Source organism: Oculina patagonica, chromosome 2, assembly GCF_052425735.1.
Source record: "Oculina patagonica isolate OP01 chromosome 2, crgOcupat, whole genome shotgun sequence".
NCBI lineage: Eukaryota > Metazoa > Cnidaria > Anthozoa > Scleractinia > Oculinidae > Oculina > Oculina patagonica.
In genome coordinates, this window is record NC_135759.1 from 41,230,398 (window position 1) to 41,248,683 (window position 18,286).

The 18,286-nt window shown below is 37.5% G+C and overlaps 1 protein-coding gene across 1 annotated transcript; it reads left to right on the plus strand.

Moving 5' to 3' along the window:
* Positions 1 to 255: 255 nt before the first annotated feature.
* On the plus strand, positions 256 to 11,116 carry LOC144641514 (carnitine O-palmitoyltransferase 1, liver isoform-like). The gene is made up of 8 exons (XM_078500527.1): positions 256 to 381; positions 651 to 790; positions 1,061 to 1,260; positions 2,433 to 2,601; positions 3,491 to 3,562; positions 7,329 to 7,649; positions 7,896 to 8,015; positions 8,646 to 11,116. Exons 1-8 carry the CDS (start codon positions 285 to 287, stop codon positions 8,871 to 8,873), a joined length of 1,347 nt encoding a protein of 448 aa, XP_078356653.1. The 5' UTR covers positions 256 to 284; the 3' UTR covers positions 8,874 to 11,116.
* The last annotated feature ends 7,170 nt before the right edge of the window (positions 11,117 to 18,286 follow it).

Sequence of the window (18,286 nt, forward strand, 5' to 3'; positions counted from 1 at the left end):
CCGGATCGAGCAGTCAGGGTTCAAGCCCTGGCCAGGACACTGCGTTGTAATCTTGGGCAAGACACTTTACTCTCACAGTGCCGTTCATACACCCCGGTGTATGAATGGTTACCAGCGAATTTACTGCTTGGGGGTAACCCTGCAATGGACTAGCCTCCCATCCAAACAAGAACAAAAAGCTGGCTACTTTGTTATAGTTCATGCTTTTCTGGGTAAAGAACTTACAAACATTTTATTTTTCAATTTGGTAGCACATAGCTGTGTTTTGTGGAGGTAATTTCTACATGTTACCTGTCACAAACAGCAGAGGTAAATTCATATCAGTGCTGGATTTGGAGAGCCAGTTCGAGTGGATTATAGCAGATGCAAAACATTCTGATGGTGAGAAAATTAATGTCTTCAGTGTGAATATTGAACTAATGTGCTGTGTAATAGTTTATAGTTGTAAACTTACATGTAAATAAACTGGTTCACCAACTCTAGCACTAGTTTAACCTGTGAGTCAATCTAATTGAAAAAAATTAATATTTCAAGCAAAGAAAATAAAGATTGTTGTTGTTGTCCAGTTGTATATAATTTTCAAACAACTTCATCCCACCCTATTTTGTTTCAATTAGTTTTGTAACTCTGTTGCATTTTCCAAAATGTAGTCACTAAAGACCAACCTGATGGCAGTGTACCAGCTCTTACAGCATTGCCTAGAACAGAATGGGCTACAATCAGAAAGGAGTACTTTTCAGAAAGTCTTAATCAGCAGACTCTGGAGGCCATAGAGGAGGCCATGTTTGTGGTAAGACAACTGAGAGTGCATACTAAATTAATTTCCCCTGCTCTTTGGACCTTGATACACTGTACATGTACCTTTTGCTTGAAGTTTGTTAGTTGCGTGTTATAGAGTTTTAAAGATATGTCAGGAAAATGTTGTATAGTGCTTTCCTAAAAGTTTTGCCTGATTAACTTTCAGACAAAACTTTGTCCGAAGTTCACACTTCCAAAAAATTTTGGTTGGCGAGTCATGTAGTCCTTGTCATCTGACAAATTTGTTGTTTTGACCTTGCAGGTGATTCTGGAAGAAAAGTCATTCACTGAGTTAAGTGACCGTGCCAAGTATCTTCTTCATGGTGATGGCCGTAGTTTCTGGTTTGACAAAAGCTTCTGTTTCATGGTGTTTTCAGATGGTAAATGTGGCATCAATGCCGAGCATGCTTGGGCTGATGCACCTGTTATTGGGCACATGTTCGAGTATGCCCTTACTTATGAGTAAGTTTGAACAATTTTTAACTGTTTGTCAGTATTCATGAGCAGGGTTGTCACTAATAATATTTGACAAATTAATGTAGATGTAGAAACTTCTTACGCATGAATCTTAATAAGATACTGTTAAAGTATTTAATGCAAATGAAGTTTTTGCTAAAGTCTTGCATGTGGATATGAAACTTGAAAACAGTACCTGTAAATATTGAGGACACTCACTTGTAAACACAAAATCGGCGAAAAAATTTTTAGTACATTGGAGGCCCACTTTTATTGCCTTAAATGTTTTCAATGAGCTTGAAACTTGCAAGCCACATCAATTGATGACAAACCTCAAGAATGTCAAATTTAAAAAAAAAAATCATCAAGCAGTTTTCAATTTATTGTCACTTTTGTAGGCATAGACCAAATTATATACAAAAATGGCAACAAGAGCACCGGAAGGTGCTCTCATCAAAACGCAATGACATCATGTCATCGCTATGGCAACTCTGATGTCAATATAACACTGGTCATAAAAAAATTTCATCTTAATCTAAGCAGCTGTGGTGATTAATTGTTTTTTTGATAGAATTGTTAATGGCGACAAAGTTAATTCTCAAACTTGAGCGGTGTTACCCCTAAAAAATCCAGTTGAGCCATCTTAATGTAACTTTTATTATAATCAAGATATAACTAACAAATAAAAATCCTCATCAGACTGGCAATAAACAATGCGTTTCTCACTTGAGGCTAGTTATTGAGTGTTTTATTATACAAAACAAAATAGAGATTTTGTTTAACATATATAATTAGCTGCCTTCTGCATATTTTGGAGATTGGAGACTAACTTTCATTGCTGTCACTTTCACGGTTGCTAATTAAAAGCTCCTATTTGCTGTCGTCTTGATGTGTGTGATGTACATGTACACTGTAAATCCAGTGCCAGACCCAAGTTTAAGGTGTTGCTGCTCAAGGGAGCTATAATGTTTTGAAGCGTCATATCCATACGTGTGTATTCTTATCCGGTCCAAAAAAAAGCGTTTTAGTTGTACATTAACTGTACAACAATATGTTTTGTCTATCCAATTATGGGTTGATCAAACAAACTTGATCTTGTTGATGAGAAATAAATAAATAAATATTTTTATTGGAGGAGGGAATAAGTGATGTTTAATGTTAACTGTCTGGTCCTTTAGATACGTTTACAGAACATACAATGATAAGGGTAAATGTACCCCCATTGGTGGAGCTCACAAGAGTGCCAGTTTGAGGACCCATAACCTTCAGAAGCCCTCCAGACTGTACTGGGATATGACTCCTAAACTAGCAGAGATTGTTGAAAATGCTGTCAAGTTTGCACAAAAGGTAAATGGCTTTATAGTTTTACTATTGTCATTGTATGGTAATGCCAAGTTCCAATGTAGTAGCCTTTTCCTTTCGGAGATTCGCTACTTCTGGGTAGTTATTTAACTTCTACCATAATTTATGTTGATGAAACCAGTTAATAAAATAAAAATCTTTGAACAAATGTGTTGTTCCATAAATTATCCATACCTCCCCCACAGAAGGGTTTTTTCCTAAGACCCTCACCCCCTCTGGAAATTCCAATTAAGCTTCATACATTTCCTTAAAATTTTTGGCCTTTGAGACCCCTTCCACCCCAAGGAATTTCCAATCCCTTCTGTGGGGGGAGTATGGACATTTTCTGGAACCACACAATGCTTGTGTAAGCAATCTGAATCAGTTTGGTTATACTTTACATGTATAGAGACACAACTTACAGAAAAAAAAATACATCAGAGTAGAGCAATTTATCCAAAAACAAACACCATAACCATTTGGTACATACCAAGTTTGTTATTTGATATTTCCTTATAAATGCAAGTCAGCTGTCAAGTTGCATTTGAGGTCGCTGCTTTGGATTGTTGTTACTTTTGGAGGGTCGTCTCTTTTAAAATAATTTTGCTAAAAGCAGTGAACTTTCATTGCTTATTTCAGGGGGGGGAGGGTCATTTCTTTCAAACCTTTGTGGTGTATTAATTATCAACAAGATAGCTTTAGGCTTCAGATGCCTTTGTCATACCTACACAACATTGTTTGACTCATTAGACCCTCCTGTCTCCTACTCTCAAAGCAGGCAAAATACGCATGTACACAGCTTTCCATATATATTTTGCAATTGATATAACTTGCTTGTCTGGCTTTGCAATGCACATTGAAGTAACAACTTGAAAATGTTTAATTTGTATGCTAGAATAATGACGACATTCAACATAAAGTGATAGTTCATGATGCATTTGGAAAAGGATTCATCAAAACTATGAAGGTTAGTTTTTTTTTCTATTAATGGCCTTAGATGCTAACCAAAGACAAACTTAATTCTTGTAGTGCTCTTCTGTATGGGTTATGGAATGAACTACGAAAATGATACATTTAAGCAAATGTTAACCTAGATTGTGAGCACTCAGCAGTCTCTTGTTTGCCCTAAATTCTGTGGGAGGAAGGTGAAAATAGGGAGCACAATCAAGCACGATATTTGGGTGGCGAGTGCCGAAGCCAAGCACAACGAGTTGCACAGGCACCAGTACAAGCGAATGTCATGCTTGCCTGTGTTCACTATTTTTGCATTTGTTCTATGTATTTTAGAGCAAAAGAGAGAGACTGCCTGCAGTCTAATGTTAACCAAGGTTCTACACTCTTAGAATGATCAATCTCTGCGGTGTTGGCTCTGGCATATTAAAATAATGTCAAAGTTTGAATGTCTGGTGCTCATTATTATGTATTAGCTTTAAGCCGACATTGGCTTTTGGTATTATTTTGATCGAAAAAAAAGTACAGTCGAACCTCGATTATCCGGACCTTGATTATCCGGACTTCCTTCTCTGGTCCCAAATTTTTCATGAATATTTATAAGTCACATTCAAGACCAGATGTACTCGCCTTAAGGTGGTAGAATGGAGTTTGGCTCAAAAATGAAACATATCAAAACATTCAATGATTTGAAAGATAACATAGATTTATTCACAATCCCAAGAGATAAGCGCTCCATTCTGTTTATGTGCGGAATTATTAAAGCCCAAAGTCGGTCGCTAGGCCGGCACTTTGCACCGCCATATTGAATTTATTGTGTGACACGCGAGTGACACGCACCAAATGTTGATTTGAGTCTGCTTTTGCCGTTGAAAAGCTTTGCTTTGTTTTGGAAGACGTAAGTTCAGGTCCGCTGTACCTTTCCTGTGAAAGTGTCTGCAATATATTCTACAAAAGAAGCTGAATGACGATCATTATATCGGACGAACGTGATTTAGAAAGCGGCATTGTGTTACACGATCGATCATTGTGAAATATCAACTATAAGCCGGAATCAGTCGTTCAGAGCAATTTACAGCTAGGTCTTGAATTAAAAGTTGATGGTAGAAATAAACTTAACTTATGTCCTTTGTGTGGTTCCTTGGTATTTTGGCTCCATTTAATGGTTAAATCGTGGGTTTTTTCGCTTCTGGGACTCGTGACATAACATTTACACACCACCACAAGAATTTGCCACACAGCATGATATTCTTCACGGGAGACTTGCGCAGTAACTCAGTACGCCTATTATCCGCTGTGCCCATTAGCCGAGGTCTCAAGTTCACATCGTTGCTATGCATTACGTAATTGTTTACACCGCCATCTTGAACTTCGTCAAAGGACGGACAAGATCATAGATTTTCGGCATTCTTCGCGCTATAATCGGCCATGTGTTGCCACAAACACTTCGAACAGCGGTTTTCCAAGAAGATATCAAAATGGCGCCTAATAAACACGATCTTGTGATGAGATATCGGCGAGAAACTACCACAATTAAAGGACCTACACAGACCGCACTGAAAGGTACTTTAAGAATAAAGTTGTAGATTTATCGTATCTGGATGAAATTCGCGTGGTTTGTTATTATAGTGTAAAAGATACTTTTCACGGGAGCCCGGAGCGAAAGAAGTTTTCTTCGAAATGTGAGTGCTGCGTAAAGAATCAGCACATGTTTTTGACTTTAAAGCTCGATATCTGAGGAAAGAAGTGGCTTTCCACTCCGGGCTCCCGCATGATTTTTCCTTTTCTATATGGGAATAGAGTCCTACATTTCATTTTGACCAGCTTTCAAAAATAAAGCCGCAAAACGAAAATTTCGTAATTTTGAGCCCGCAATTCAAATGAGGTTTGTCACCTGAGGTGTGAAAATTGTCACCTCAAACATCAATTTTTCTGAAGCTTAACTTAAGTTGTCTTGGCCTGTTATGTTTTTACTTCAGCCATGTCTCTTAATTTTAAGAAATTTCCATCCAAAACTGACCTGTTAAACTCCGGTCTACCACCTTAACTACGTTCTACAGCGATTAAAACGTTATTTCAAGGTTGTTTACCTGTCAAAAAACCCTTGGAAAACCTATGATGTGTAGTTTCCAATCGAACAACATTTAATACTTCAGTAGGCAACTTCATTGTTCAGTTTCCACTAGCCATAAAAACATTCACACAAATAAATTTGCTTTCTGTCTTTGCTTACTTGTATTGTACTGAAGTTTACAAGGCAAAATGGCTAAATTCAGAATGTTTAAATCCTTCTAGGAGGACTAAAACATTGTAGAGTGTTCGATCGTTTGACGCCGCAAGTTTGCACCACGTCTAGTCACCAGGCCCAACATGAAAAAACGTATGGAACGCCTGGAGGTCAAAATTGTTTGCGAACAAAGTCATGTGGCCTGTTTTTGTCGCATTTTTCGGAGAAAAACTGCCCCAAAATGATCAATGTCTTTGGAATTTTTGTTTGCGAGGATGGTTAATGTCGCAGTTCCTATGCAAATTTCGCTTTGGACATTTATAAAGTAAATAAACACAATAACCACACAGTATATGGCATTAAGGGGGGATCACCACTCCGCAATCGGCGTGACAAGTGAACTTCCATTGCATTACCAAACTTATCTCCCCAGCGGTAAAACCTGCGCTGGATCGGACAAGTTCTCAGGGCCATAAGCTTACGCGTCCTATAAGCCTAACTTTAAACGGCACTACGAGCTGACCTTCAGTCAGCAATGTGCTAGAGTATAGACAATTGTGACTTCACGAGCCTTACTTATCTCCCCAGCAATACGAGCAGACTCCGCCGGCACGTGCTGGATCGGACAAGAAAAGGCATAAAGAGCGTAAAATAAGTTTACTAAACGAAGCTTGGGGAAGTCGCTGCGAGACTTAACCGAAAGCGTGATACACAGTGGTGAACCCCAAGTTATTATTAATAACAATAAACAAACCTCCAAAGGGAGGGAGGGTGGGAATTACAAGTTTTTAGACGAACTAAAGTTACAGTAGCGATATTGCTAGCGAATGATGCTAAAGTTCAAACCTTACACTATTTATAGCCAGACAGCTGTCTGAGTTTAGCCCAATGGCGAAATGTGTACTATAGACAACAAGAACTGCTTGCAGCATAGATCGAGACATGAATAGAGGTATTATTTAAACCAGCCATACAAAATGCGTAATATAAAAATACTAGATGATATTGCAACATGTACACTGTAAGAGTCCATTATAACCATTGTCTTGTTGAGACAAGAAAAGGTCTAAAGTTCTGTTGCGTTACATTACACTAGAACATAAATAGAAAACCCACTAGGGGCCTTGGGAGCGTTACGCTCCATTAACTGCGCTTTAAACGATTCTCTTTAAAGCTTTATTAACAGCTGATTTATCGCTATTATGAAGCAACTTTTTTGTTTTATGCGCAAAAATGCGTCAAAAATGCAGAGGATGCAGAAGTTAGCAAACTATGCGGATCCGCACCACCGCATCCTGTCAGATGGATGCCCTGGTTTTATTTTTGGCTCATTAATATTCATACCTTCGATTATCCGGACTATTTAGCCGAGTCCAAACGAGTCCGGATAATCAAGGTTCGACTGTAGTTCATTCAAATCTAAGAAAAAATTATCAAAGGCCCCTTCAATGAGCAACAAACAAAATTGGACTTGCATCTTGTCTGCTTATAACACAAAATTCAAAATATAGTTCTGCTTTTCTGATAAATACTGTTTGCTGTTTATTCCTGACAGGTAAGTCCTGATGCCTTCATCCAGTTGGCTTTACAAGTTGCCTACTACAGAGATTCTGGTGGAAGACACCCACTCACATACGAGTCCTCCATGACACGCCTCTATCTCCATGGGAGGACAGAAACTGTCCGCAGCTTGACAATAGAGGCTAAAGAGTTTGTAACAGCATTTGTAGATGAAACAGTTGCTCCAGAAGAGAAATATAGACTGCTTCACAAAGCGGCAGAGCTTCATGCTAAGATGTACAAGGACTGTATGAATGGCAAGGGCATTGACAGACATCTGTTTGCCCTCTTTGTTGTGTGCAGGGGACAAGGATATGTAAGTTTTTTTTTCTGTTTTTATTCTATAGTAAGTTCATTTCATTAAGTTATTTAGTTTATGCAGTCAAATGTAGATTCTTTTGCAAAAATTCAATTTTTGTTTCATTAATACTTGCTCTGTTTTCAGTTATTGTCTCGTAGAATAGATCTTTGGTCATGTTCAAGTTGTTCTTGGTCTCGCAGCTCTCAGATTTAACTAATATTAAATTGTTCACAGCTGTAACTGTTGTTTTCCTTTTTCCAGGAAAGTGAATTTCTGAAAAATGCCTTGACCCTTCCATGGACACTATCAACAAGCCAGCAACCTCAACAACAAATGGCTGGTCAACACTTTAGTGTTTCAGAACCAGAACTTATGCATTTGGTAGGTTTTTTTTTTGTCAAACAGTTCGTGTAGATACATGTACTACCTGACCGAAGCTACATGTAACAGTCAGACAAACCTGTAAGACAAGGTTTGTTGGCTATCCCACTGGAGGTGAATAGTGGTGGATCTCAGTGTGGTAAATATCCACCACACTGAGGTAAATAATTCACCGACACTGAGGTAAATAATTGTTTTAGTATATACCACACAAGTTGAATAACTAGCAGACTTAAACATCACTTTCGGTAAACAAAGCGACGCGCGAAGGCAGTTTGTTTCTCTTTATAGCTGCTCAGAGATGAATAGTACTGTGCTAATCACCTCTGAGTAAACCAATCAACCGCGTGAAAAGCACTATTCACTCGTGTGGTATATACTAAAGGATAATGTCTGGGCCACCTTTGATGAATCATCATCCAGTCCAGAGAGAGGACCAGAGCAATATTGATACTCCTAGTAAGTTGCCTTATGGTATAGAAACTGGGATAAACCCTGAAAGTGTAGGCATTTGGTCCAAGTGCATCTTTAGTTAAGGCTTTATTCATGTACTTAGTCTCAGAAGAGCACTTGTGAGAAAGCAAGGTGAATCTATGCATCTGAGATGAAGTGGATTTGATCTGTCAACAGATTTCTCCTGGTGGAGGGTTTGGTCCAGTAGCTGATGATGGCTATGGTGTTTCCTACATGGTTCCTGATGATCACAAGATTTTCTTTCACATTTCTTCCAAGATCTCTTCAAAGCAGTCTAACTCTGATAGGTTTGTCAAGTTGTTGCATGAAAGCATGGCAGAGATAAAAGGACTTTTTGAAACAATCAAAGCAAACAAGGGCCAAGGGTCAAGCACACATTCTTAATACAAGATGAACAGTATTTTTAGCGTAACATGAAGAAGTAGCTTAATTCTTGTACAGTATTTGAACACTTGTTTTAAGTTATATTATCAAGTTAATTTCGTTATGTATGAAGTCACACTTCCTTTTCAAAAATGTACAGGTGTAGATCTAGAAAAAATATGAAAATGTGGTATCATTATTAGTGAGGGCCTATCAACCCCCCTCATTCCTCTTAAAAAAGTTGCATGCACATCATGGTCCTAAAAATGGTTTCCAAATAAAACCTGGGTTGTTTACCATTAAAAATTCTGGAAATTTCGCCAGGTTGGGATGTAAGTGGTAAAACTATTTTGGTTTACCCAAAGGAAATATATAGGTCAAAACCAGCAAAAGGCCTGGAGCTGATGCTTCAAAATTAACAGAACATCTTGAAAGGTACAGTAACTCCAAAATTCCACACAGGAATATCCAAACAGCAAATGTGCATACCATTTTGCATAAACTCAAGGCCATTTTGCTGGTTTTGACCTGTATATGCAGTTACTCAACTCAAATCCAGACATTCCTCTTACTTAGAACTAGAGGCCTTAATTAAATTACACAACAAAAATAGCTGGAAACAACAATTCTTAAATATTTTGACTTGTGCACTTGTGTTGACTGCGAAAAGGTATTTAAAGCTCTGGGGTACGCTGTTCTGCTACATTTGTGTGTTGGTAGTAGGGTTGGTTTCCAGTGCTCCACATGTGTTCACTGTTCATTTAATCAATGAAGAAGTTGATCGACAGTTTGAATTTAGGCTAGTTTTCTTCAGCAATTGAAACAAAATTCAATATATCATGATGCCACTTGCCATTTTGTGCACATCAAAGTAAAAATTTTCAATTTAGATTTATTAGCAAGTTGAACATTTTTTATAATAATTATTTGGTAGTGTTTTACCAGTCAAAAGGCCACTTGCACTTAGAGGTCATGTGATCTAAAATCCCAACATAATACATATGTGGTGTTAGGGTTCCCTATCAGAGGGTTTTATAACTTGGGTCGGTTTGGATGGCAAAGCTCTCCCAACATTTTACAATAAAAGTGTTTCTATGCAAAATTTCAACCAACAGAAAGTGTACCATTACAGAATCATTTTATTTTACATTTTGGGATAAGATTGTGCCATTTTAACACTATGTTACATTACCTCCAAGTGCAAGTAGCCCATTGAAAGTGAGTTAATATGGCTCTCTTTGGATTTAAAGTTACTGGTACTCTACAATAAAATTATTTAATATTTATTTTCCAAAGACATTAGTTACTGAGCATATTTATTCTGTTCAGAACTGGTTCTTGGTTAGATTCAAGTTCATGTTGATGCAGCTGTTTGTTATTGACAAGAATTAGTTAGTTATACAGAGTACCATTATATCAAGGTGGTAAGGGGATCCCAATCACGAGCCTTTTTCTTTTCAATCACGAATCACATACCGTAAAATTCCGGTTATAAGCCCCCCCCCCCCCCCGGTTATAGGCCCATCAACCTGGAAACAAAAAATACATCCGATTATAAGCCCCCCCCCGGATATAAGCCCCCCTCTACCAAATGACAGTATTGATCAGGGCTAAATGTTGCTTTTTAAAAAACGTATTTCGATCAACACTCCCGAGGCTTGTTTCGAAACGTTTTTTTTTCATTCCGCTTATAAGCCCTCCCGGACATAAGCCCCTCCGCTTATAAGCCCACCCAAAAACACTTACGAAGTTGTATAAGCCCAGGGCTTATAACCGGAATTCTACGGTACATGTTTTAGACCATTTCACAAAAATGAGCTTCAACTGATTAGTTAATTTGCACAGTTGCAAGATCTGCTCTCCAACTAGTTCAAAGTGTGATACAAGTCCTAAAATGTACGAATTGATCTAAAAGAACATGTCCTCCACACAAAATCAGTCTTTGTCAATTTTGCTTCACTAACATAAATTGATTTAATATATTTATGTGATGTATATTAATTTTGGTTTTCAGCTATATCATGAATCACAGTCCTCAAAACATGCAGATCATGTGTTTAACTGCACTGGCAATTCATAGATCACGACCAGATTCACAAATTTTTGCTCAAATCACGTGTCATCCATAACGCCCCCTTTACCACCCTGGTATATACCAGTGTATGTTCTTTAGTTGCCCAGGTTCTAGTGGTAAACCTTTATCTTATTCCATGTTGAAATACAACTTTTTAGTGTACAGCACAATAAAGCTCTAAGAAAACACATTTGTGTCTGCTCTGCTGTTTTGAGAAGCACAAGAAGTTCCAGTTTAAAGTGTCTGGCATTGGCAATTCGTACCTGAAGTTGCTAACCAAACAAGTAGAACAAAGTGCAACAGCTCACAAACAATATGTGCCTTTTTCAAGACCATGAGTGACTGTTGTTTCTTTTACTCAATAATTCATCACGTGAAACGAAAAAAAAAATAATAATAACTGTGACAGTGTTTGGAAAAATTTTCTTAATTACAGGGCTCAAAATAATTTCAGAAGAGTCTCTGGACCGGCCAGATTCATTTTAGCTCGGTCACATGTCGTTTCTGGTTTATAAGATAAATAACTCTTAAAACAGGGGCCCCTGAACCAAAACTGGCGTCGTATATTTCTAAAAAAGTCGTTGCATAGAGCTTAGAGCACTTTAAAGCACTCATTGTCAACAATAAAAATAAATTACAGCTGCGAAATGAAAGTAAGCTAAAGTGTATTAAGACTAACCCCTAACATTTTAAATATCATTATCGTACACATTTCACCAACTGAAGGATTTCAGATCAAAGTTAGGCAATACATAGTGTCTCGCTACATACTGATAGTTACTGAACAGCATGGACATTTTAATTTATTTCGTTTTCAAAATGATCAAATGTGACCGGTCAACATGACCGGCAAGACGAAAGGTTGACCAGTCAACTCAACAATCAGTCCAGACATTGTCCGATGAACGGCCGTTATTTCGAGCCCTGAATCAGCCTAGTTGTCATTAGTACCACCTCTTTTTATAGTGAAACTGAAGTACGTGGAGGGAAAAATGCCTCAAGTAAAAAGTCCATAACCTAGAAAGGAATCATGTGGTGGGCTGTTATAAGTTACATTTGATACATGCTATTTAAACAATGGAGTGTTTCTGTTGTGGAACTATCAGCTGACAGTTGCCCGCGGAAATTTGATGTTCTTAAAACAAATATCAGCCCGAGAAGCAAAACTTCGAGGGCTAATAATGCTACAGTCAACTCTCGCCTTGCGGACACCCTGCTATTGCGGACACTCGCTATAAATTTACGGACAAAATCCAGATCCCCGGCGAATAAGGTTTGATTGGAAATGACTCCCGCTATAAGGACCCTCGCAATAACGGACACAAAACGACGCCCCGAGCGTGTCCGCTATAACGAGAGTTGACTGTAGTTTTAAAAACATCAAATTTCCAAGGGGCAACTATCAGACCGATAGTTCCGCGACAGAAACACTCTATTGTTTTTGTTCACCACTAAATTTTCTTCCGCGCGCACATTCAAAAACGAGCATCGTAAATTATTTTTTACTTTTCAAGATAAAAAACTCAATTGAAAGCCGTAATTTAACAAACGAAACAAAACCAGACAAGAAACCCACTAAGTGCAGTGAATTTGGTTGGGTTGTTTTGTATGCAGGCACTCTTGTTTACAAAAAATTTCACAGGCGGGCACTATCCATATGGGCATTTTTCTGAATTCTCGGACAGGCACTATTTTAACAATAGTGTGTTTCTGTCGAGGAACTATCGGCTGATAGTTGCCCCGCGGAAATTTGATGTTCTTAAAACAAATATGCTAGTTTTAAGAACATCAAATTTCCAAGGGGCAACTATCAGAGCGATAGTTCCGAGACAGAAACACTCTATTGTCTTTATTGTTTACCACTAAATTTTCTTCCGCGCGCACATACAAAAACAAGCATTGTGAATTATTTTACTTTTGAGGATAAAAAACTCAATTGAAAGCTGAAATTTAACAAACAAAACAAAGGAGAGCATGCGTGACGTCCACGAGGACGGTTGTGTTTTTTGAGCGGGAGCCATTCCCTCTTTCTTTGGCCAAAACTTCGCTCGAAATCTGTGCTTTAATGTCACCTTATGCCGGAGAACTCTAAGAAGAACAAACGAGGCGCACGAGGCTCCACTGATGATGAGGTAAACGAAGCGAAACGTCCGTTTAATATGGATGACAAGACCTCCAAAGAAGCAGAAGCGGAGCCAACACTGTCAGACTTGAAGGCGATGCTATTGGATTTGCAGGGGTCGGTGAATGCGATTCATAAGGACAATAAAAGCCTTAAAGACGAAATATCTGCGTTAAAAACTTCATTTGATGCTCAAGGCCGCGAATTCAACAAATTAAAAGAGTCAGTCGACAAATTAAAGTCGGAAAACGAATCACTCAAGAGCGAACTTCTTCGCACGAAAGTGAAGTTGGAAAAACAACAAGAAGAAACAGATAACCTGTGGACCTCCTTAGATGACTTGGAACAGTACACCAGGAAAAACTCGCTGGAGATTTCAGGAGTCCCAGAAACCTGTTATACGTCGACAGAAGAGGTAGTTTTGAAAGTAGCTAACGTGTTAGAAGTTGACCTAACACCTAATGATATTGAAATTTCTCACAAATTAAAGCGCCGGGGAGCTAGAAATACGATTATAGCAAAGTTTGTTAGCCATAAGGCAAAAAGCAAGTTATATAAGCAACGTACCAAGTTAAAAGATATTAAGTTGGCCGATTTATATCCAAGTTTTGCGTCGGCCATTAACACAGATCGAATATTTATAAATGAGAACTTAACAAACTTTAGACGATATCTCTTTGGTAAAGCTAACGAAATGAAAAAGGACGGTCTCGTCTCCAGCGTATGGTCGATCGACGGGAAAGTATTTATCAAGACTTCCCCTGAAGGAAGACCCGTAAGAATTTTCTGCGAAGAAGACTTAGATGAACTTTAGTACTATTATGTTGACTAATCTGCATAAAAAGCTTAACTGACAATGTATTCCGGCAATCATTTAGTCGTTTTTTCATAATATTCTAGGCCATAGAAGAAGTTGGGAATAGGTTTATTAGATTAGGAAGGGGCAAGTTTCTCATATTCTGATTAACTTTTTGTACTGTTATTACTCAGTTTGTGTTTGTTTGTTTTTTCTTTTTTTTTTTCGTCTGTTGTCATCTAGCTATTTATTAAGATACTCTTTATTTATTATTCAAGTTTATCAGTTTAATTATTCAGTGTCAACGTGGCCATCGTAAAAGAATGTCAAAGAAAAATTTATGCAAAATTCTTTCACTAAACGTTCGAGGATTGAGAGATTGTGAAAAGAGAAGAAGTATTTTTTCATTCCTCAAAGATCAAAAAGCGTCATTTTACTTCCTACAAGAAACTTACTCTGGTCTTAACGATGAATCGTTCTGGAAAAGCGAATGGGGTGGCGACATAATTTTTTCGCATGGTTCTCATCATAGTAGAGGAGTTTGTATTTTAATAGATCCATCAGTGCGAGACACAAAAATAGTTTATTCCCAAAACGACGACTCGGGAAGAATAGTCTTAATTAACTTAAATTTTAATGGTGTGGAATTGTCTCTCTGCAACATCTACGCACCTAATAATCAAAAAGATCAGCTTCAATTCATCGGGGAACTTAACAATTGCCTAATCGACAAATCAGAATTAACATCTCTCGTTATAGGTGGTGATTGGAACTGCACTTTAACAAAGAATGACAAAAAAGGTGGTGTACCGTGGAAGCCTACGGCGTTCCGAAACTGCTTACTTATCACGATGGACATGTTTGATCTCATAGATATTCAAAAAGTCAAACACCCAAATGTTAAAAAATTTTCTTACGAATCTAAGGCGTTAAAAATGAAATCAAGGATAGACTATTTCCTAATAGCTAAAAATCTAGGAATGTCTGTTCAGAAAGCTGATATCCAAAGCTCTATCGCTCCAGACCACAAGCTGGTTTGCCTGACATTTCAATGGGAAAAAGAAAATACAAGAGGTCCAGGTTTTTGGAAGTTTAATAATTGTCTACTAGAAGACGAAAACTATATCCAGCAGATACGCGAACTGTTTCCTATATACAAAAGCAAATATCAAGATGTCACAAATAAGCAAATTCTTTGGGAGCTTCTGAAAATGGAAATACGTATGTTTACTGTTTCATATGCCAAAAGGAAAGCAAAAGTTAAAAGGAGTCGCGAACTCGAGGTTAAAGACCAACTTGATGAGTTAGATAGGATAATTTGCTCAAGTGATGAATTGAGAAACATCGACCAAGAACTGAAGCAGTATGACGCTCTTAAAAAGGAATTACAGGAATTATATAAAGCCAAAGGAGAGGCAGCAAAGTTCAGAGCAAAATGCGCCTGGCTTGAAAATGGCGAACGTCCAACGAAATACTTTTTTAACCTCGAGAAAAAGAACTACAATAAAAAGGTTATCTCTGAGCTTGAAGACGAAGAAGGAAATACTATAACGGACGACAAAGAAATTCTTTTGCAAATTGAGAACTTTTATAAGGATCTTTATTCCTCGAAAATCGGCGTAATGGGAGAAAAATTAAATCAATTTACCGAGGATATAACAGTTCCTCAACTCTCTAATGAAGAGCGCGAAAATTTGGAAGGCCTCTTAACCTATGAGGAATGTAAGACAGTTCTCGATTCTTTTAAAAACGACAAGTCTCCTGGGGAAGATGGTTTCACTGCGGAATTCTATTCATTCTTTTTTGACCTTGTCGGAAATGATTTAGTTGACTGCCTTAACGCAGGGTATGAAAAGGGAAATCTTTCAATTTCACAACGCCGAGGAATTATAAGCTTAATTCCTAAAGATGATTCTGACCTAAATTACCTTCAAAATTGGAGACCAATAACGCTGTTAAATATAGACTACAAAATCGCCTCCAAAGCTATTGCTAGACGCATTGAACCGGTATTGTCGAAAATTATCCATCCAGATCAAACAGGATTTGTAAAAGACAGATATATAGGGGAAAATATAAGACTCATTAGTGATATAATGGAACAAACGCAGAGATGTAATATCCCAGGTATTCTTTTGTCGCTAGACTTTCGCAAAGCTTTTGATACCCTGGACTGGTCCTGTATACAACATGCCCTAAAGTTGTTTAACTTTGGAGACGGACTTAGAAGATGGATTACCGTTTTTTATAGTGACATTGAAAGTGCAGTGGTAAACAATGGCTTTGCAACAGATTGGATCAAACCTTCTGCTGGAGTTAGACAAGGCTGTCCGCTTTCTCCATACCTGTTTATCCTTACAGCAGAACTTATGTCCAATAAGATCCGTCAAAGCAGCGAGGTTTTAGGTATATCTCTTTTGAATAAGGAAATCAAATTGAGTCAGTTTGCTGATGACACTAATCTTTTCTGTGCAGATTTAACATCAGTGAAAAAGGGACTTGATATCATAGCATCCTTCGGGGATATCTCAGGACTTAGACTAAATTTAAAAAAAACAAAGGCTATGTGGCTTGGAAAATTAGTCAATGAGAGCGACAAACCATTAGGACTGACTTGGATTAAAAACCCAGTGAAAATTTTAGGAATCTTTTTCTCATATGATAGTAACGGTAACATTCAGCACAATTTTAATCTAAAAATTCAAAAGCTTCAGGCAAACTTAGACATTTGGCGATCGCGAGATTTGACCTTATTTGGAAGAGTTCTTATTATTAAGGCAATGGGTGTATCGTCCCTCGTTTACTCTGCTTCGAATATCGACGTACCAAATGAGATTATAGGAAATGTGCAGGGCCGTCTTTTTAAATTTTTATGGAAAAATAAAAGAGACAAGGTTAAAAGAACTAGTACCTACCAGGACCACGTAAATGGAGGACTGCGAATGGTTGACATAGAGATAATGATAAAGTCTTTAAGACTCGCGTGGATCCCTAGACTGTTAAAAAATGGGGACCCAAATTGGAAAGCGGTACCGAATTACTATTTCCGAAAATATGGCGGATTGGAATTTCTACTGAAGTGTAATTATCGGATGGAGGACTTTAAAGAAATACCACGTTTTTACAGGGACATTCTATTATATTATAAAGAACTCAAATCGCTTTACAATTGTCATAACATTCATGACACAATCCTGTTTAATAATAAGGAAATACTAATAGGAGGGAAACCCTTTTTGTTTCATGAATGGCTAAACAAAGGAATTAAGACGGTCATGGACCTTTTAGACATTGAGGGTAAAGTTCTATCTTTTGCGGATTTTAAATCCAAATTTCATCTTAAAAAGACATCGTTTCTCCTTTTTTATCAAGCCATAAGTGCAATTCCAAACCACCTACTCGAAAAAGCAAGAGAGTTACTTAATTCTGAAGACAGCGGTATATGTTTTGAGGATATGAAGTCCTTTCAGGTCGACGATAATAGTTTCTTAAACTTGACGAAAGCCAAAGCCAAAGATTTTTATTGGCTGTTAGTGAATAAAATCCATACAAACAGCCACACGGGGCCGAAACGTTGGGAAAAATCACTTACTTCCGAAAACATCAACTGGAAGAAAACATTCCAATCGGTCCACAAAACTGCTAAAGAAAACAAGTTGCGAGAATTTCATTTCAAGGTCATTCATAGGTTTTTTGTAACTAAAAAGGAGCTTTTCATATTTAAGATAAAGGAGGATGGAGATTGTACATACTGCGGAGAAACGGATTCGAGAGACCATACGCTAATTGACTGTCATTTCACAAAGTCTTTTATTCAGCAGGTGTTGCAGTGGTTCAATTCAACCAACAACTCGTCCTTTTCACTCAATACTGAAGAGATTTTATTTGGCCTTCCCAATACACCGAATGATGAATTAAAGAGAAAGCTAAACTACACTCTTTTATACATGTGTTATTATATTTATAAAATGAAACTCCAGAACGATTCATTATTAATCTCGGAATTTATAAGTAAAATCATTTATAAATATAGAATAGAACAACTTCTTTAAGTACATATAAACCAGCTATCTAACAACTTCTTCGCCTTCTCCTATGTGTAGTATATAGTTTCTTTATATTGTTTAGTGAAAGATTTCCACCGCTTCTTATATTAATTTGTAATATTTCTGATCCGTTGCCACTGTATTGTGAATTGTAAATAGTATTTTGTAAATAGCGTTGTAATATTGTAAGTATTTTTTTTGTGTGTTATTTTCTAAATGAATGAATAAAAAAAAAAAAAAAAAAAAAAAAAAAAAAAAAAACAAAACAAAACCAGATGAGAAAGCCACTAAATGCAGTGAATATGGTTGGGTTTTTTTGTCTGCAGGAGCTTGTTTACAAAAAACAGTCACGGGCGGGCACTATCGATCCGGCCTTTTTTCACGGGAGGGCACTAT